Genomic DNA, 3,831 nt, shown 5'->3' on the forward strand with positions numbered 1-3,831 from the left:
TGAAAGAAATACCCTCCCAGGAGAGGGGAGGCCTGAAACCTGGGTCTTGCAGGCTTTGGTCTTAGGAGCCTGGTGTGTCGGGCTCCCAGCAGCTCAGGACAAGGAGCAGTCACTGCAGAATTACACGTGTGCTTGGAAAGACAAAAATAAATTGCTCAGAGGAAGCAGTTGTGTATTTCATTCTGTTTTAATGGGTTTTATCCCCTCTGGGTAGAGAAAGGAAACATCATTTATGCGCTATTGAACTGCAAGAGGGTCAAAAGAATCAGAACTTATTACAATAGACATTAGCCAAAAATATGAGGAAACTTCACTGGAAAGTTGCTTCGGGAGCAGTTGAAATCCAATTCTAACAAATCTGCCTCAAACTGCCTGTTTTTCCCCATTTCTCCTGCCTTGTTTAGATTATTTGGCTTGAGCGCCGGAAGCTACCCCATGATTTAAAAAAATGATCGGTATTTTAGAGTAAACGACTGCTCGAACCCCTGTGGCTGAATGCTCAGAGCCAAGCTCTTGAATTGCTGCTGAATTGAGGGATGGGAGAGGGGAGCGAATACGCGTGCTCCTCGGTGCTTCATCAGCCGCTGCTCTTCCTCCTCCTCTTCCTCCTGCTTCCCGGGGCTTCGGGGCAGCGCTCAGTGCTTCACCACGCTGGGGGTGATCATCTTGTGGAAGGAGTAGTACCGGCAGTCCTTGGGGGGGACGAGGTCCATGACCGTGGTGCTGATGTTCTCCTTCTTGAACCCGGCCTCCACCAGGTGCGGAACCTGGGTCTCCTGCGAGGGAAGAGGGGCAGGGGGGGAGCAGCGATGCTTTGAGCTCTCTGGATGCCACCGAGGCGGTGCCGAGCCCCAGCTCCTTCTCCGTGGGGACAGGGAGGCTGCAGGGAACCCCGCTGGGACCTTCTCAACGCTCCTTGCTGAGCTCCCAGCCCTCGCAGACGAGTTAAAAAGCCACAAAATGCCCTGGTTTGTGCTGCTCAGCGAGTCAGGACAGCACCAGCGGGGTGCTGGGGGCAGCTTTGGGTCCCCCCAACCCACTCACCTCAAACATCTTCTCGATGTCGGTGTACTTGGTCTTCAGCAGCTCGCCCCAGGAGGTGAGGTTGCAGTAGGTGAGGACCCCGCCGGGCTGCAGCAGGCGGAAGGCATGGTCCTGCGGCACAGGGGGGGGTGAGAGGCGCAGGGCTCAGCCCCCCCGGACCCTCCCCAGGGGCTGTGCCCGCCGCGGTACCTTGATGAAGGCGAACTGATGCGTGTGCCAGGTCTTTGCCGACAGCGGGTAGGTGTCGTACAGGATTCCTGCCCGGGAAAAGTGGGAAAAGAAAGAGCTGTTTCTACTTTTTCCCTGTTTAAATTTGCTCCCCGTGTCCCTAGCACCCACAGGCAGCGGTGTGCCGCTCCCTGGGACTGGGGGGTCCCCGGGGACACCGCCTGTGCCCCCCAGGTACTGCCTGGCCTCGGTGCCTCACCAGCGAAGTGCCCGTCCGGCAGCGTCGGCACCACGTCCTCCCACAGCCCCTTCAGTGGCACCACCTGCGGGGACACGGAGAGGGCTCAGCCCCGGGCCTGACATCACGACACGGCACAGAACGGCACGGTACAGCATGGCACGGCACGGTATGGCATGGCGTGGTGTGGTATGGCACGGCACGGCCCTGACCTTGTGTGGCTGCGCCCTGGCCCACTCCTCCAGCCTCCGGAAGACGCCCTCGTTGCACTCCACGATCCAGTGCTCCTCGATATCAAACTCCTCCACCTTGGTGGCGGCGATGGCCATGCCGAAGCCCACCTCCAGCACGCGGCCGCCTGGGGATGAGAGGGGTTGCTGGGGGGGCCCCGTGCCCTGCTGAGGGGGGGTCCCCGCACCTCCCTGGGGACACTGAGCAAGGCGAGCACGTGCGGGGCTCTGCTTTCCCTCCCGCAGCCTTGACTTGGGCTGTACCCCTCATTTGGAGCCCCCCAGGCCCCAAACGCTCCCCTGTCCCCCCTGAAATCCCCCCAAGCCCATTGCAATGGAAAGAAGCAACCGCTCCCTGCAAAGTGCTGCAACCCCCCCGCCTCCCTGCCAGAAATGCGGGCAGGTGGTGGCCGGGCCCCCCTCCTCCTCCTCCCCCAAGCTCCCCATCCTCTTATGGGAATGTGTCACCGCTGACACGAGCGCACAAGTGCCACCACCGTGCAGGGAGCACCCAAAAACCCCCCCCCCGACCCCTTCCCAGTGCCGTTCGCTGCCCCCCTGTAGGGCCCTGTTACCCCTGGAGGCAGCCACGGCCGCCAGCGAGTGCATGTAGGGGGTCTCCCAGCGCTCCATCACCGGCTTCCCCAGGATCTCCAGGTGGGCGTCGGGGGCGTCGTAGGCGGCCGTCGCCCCCCGCCAGGCCTGCCGGCAGTCCTCGCCATCCACAAAGATGGGTGCTGCGGCCGGGTGGGCGCTCATGGTCCCGCGGGAGGAAAGTCCAAGGGCTCGGCGGTGCTGGGGGAGGGAGAGGGCTCTGGGCGCTCGGCCGGCTTTAAATAGCCGGGGCTGGGAAAGAGCTGAGTGTGCACGGCGGGCTGGGGCCCCTTTTGGGTGAAAGGGCTGCCTTATCGGGCTGGGAGGGGACAGCGGGGGCCGGGCGAGCGGTGCCCACATGCGGTTGGGTGGTCTGGGGTGGCTGGGGGGGGACGTGGGGACTGTGCCATGCAATGGCACATGGGCACTGGGGCCATGCAATAAGGCTGTGCCATGCACCAGGGCCATGCACTGTGTAATGCGATGTGCATCAGGGCCGTGCCATGCATTGCAACCATGCACCAGGGCAATGCAATGAGGGTGTGCTGTGCACTGGGGCCTTGCACTGGGGCCGTGCCGTGCATTGCAACATGCACAAGGGCTGTGCTGTGCACCGGGGCCATGCACTGTGCATTGCAATGTGCATCAGGGCTGTGCCGTGCATTGCAACCATGTGCTAGGGCCATGCACTGGGGCTGTACCATGCACTGGGGCCTTGCACTGGGGCTGTGCCATGCACCGGGGCCATGCACGGTGCATTGCAATGTGCATTGGAGCTGCACCATGCACTGCAACCATGCACTAGGGCCTTGAAATGGGGCCATGCCATGCATTGCAACATGCACCAGGGCTGTGCTGTGCACCGGGGCCGTGCACTGTGCATTGCAACGTGCACCAGGGCCATGCAGTGAGGGTGTGCTGTGCACCAGGGCCACGCAATAAAGCTGTGCCATGCACCAGGTCTATGCAATGAGGGTGTGCCATGCACCGGGGCCACGCACTGTGCATTGCAACATGCACCAGGGCTGTGCCGTGCATTGCAGCCATGCACCAGGTCCATGCAGTGAGGGTGCGCTGAGCACTGGGGCCATGCAGTGAGGCCGCCCCGCGCACCGCTCCCTGCACCGTGCCCGCCACCCGCCCCGAAGCCCCGCCCCCTGCCTCGAGGCCACGCCCCCTTCCCACAAACCCCGCCCACCCACTCGCCCCTCCCACCTCCACTCACCCCCGCGCGCCTCTCTCCCTCCCCTTAACCCCGCCCCTTCCCCATTAACCCCGCCCCCCTCCCTTAGCCCCGCCCCTTCCCGCCCCTCCCTGGGCGCGGCCCCGGAGACCCCGTAGCGGGGGCAGGTGCGCGCGCAGCGGCCGTTGGCGGCGCTGAGGGAGCGCGCGGCGGGCGGGCGGCGGCGGCGAGCAGGAGGAGGAGAGGAGGGGGGGCGGGGGGGAGGCCGGGCCCGGGGGCGGCCGTTTGCTGCAGCTCCTGGGGGGGGGGGGGAGGGAGGGAGCAAGGAAAAAAGAAGGAAGAAGCGGAAAAGTAGGCGCAAAAAAAAATATAGA

The 3,831-nt window shown here is 63.5% G+C and overlaps 1 protein-coding gene across 1 annotated transcript; it reads right to left on the minus strand.

Moving 5' to 3' along the window:
* Positions 1-190: 190 nt before the first annotated feature.
* On the minus strand, positions 191-2,746 carry GAMT (guanidinoacetate N-methyltransferase). The gene is made up of 6 exons (XM_032203720.1): positions 2,256-2,746; positions 1,663-1,808; positions 1,472-1,535; positions 1,234-1,301; positions 1,045-1,155; positions 191-776 (listed from the first exon to the last, which is right to left on the minus strand). The coding sequence occupies exons 1-6, from the start codon at positions 2,740-2,742 to the stop codon at positions 636-638; spliced, it is 1,017 nt and encodes a 338-aa protein (XP_032059611.1). The 5' UTR covers positions 2,743-2,746; the 3' UTR covers positions 191-635.
* Positions 2,747-3,831: the final 1,085 nt, after the last annotated feature.

Source organism: Aythya fuligula, chromosome 26 (assembly GCF_009819795.1).
Source record: "Aythya fuligula isolate bAytFul2 chromosome 26, bAytFul2.pri, whole genome shotgun sequence".
Lineage (NCBI taxonomy): Eukaryota > Metazoa > Chordata > Aves > Anseriformes > Anatidae > Aythya > Aythya fuligula.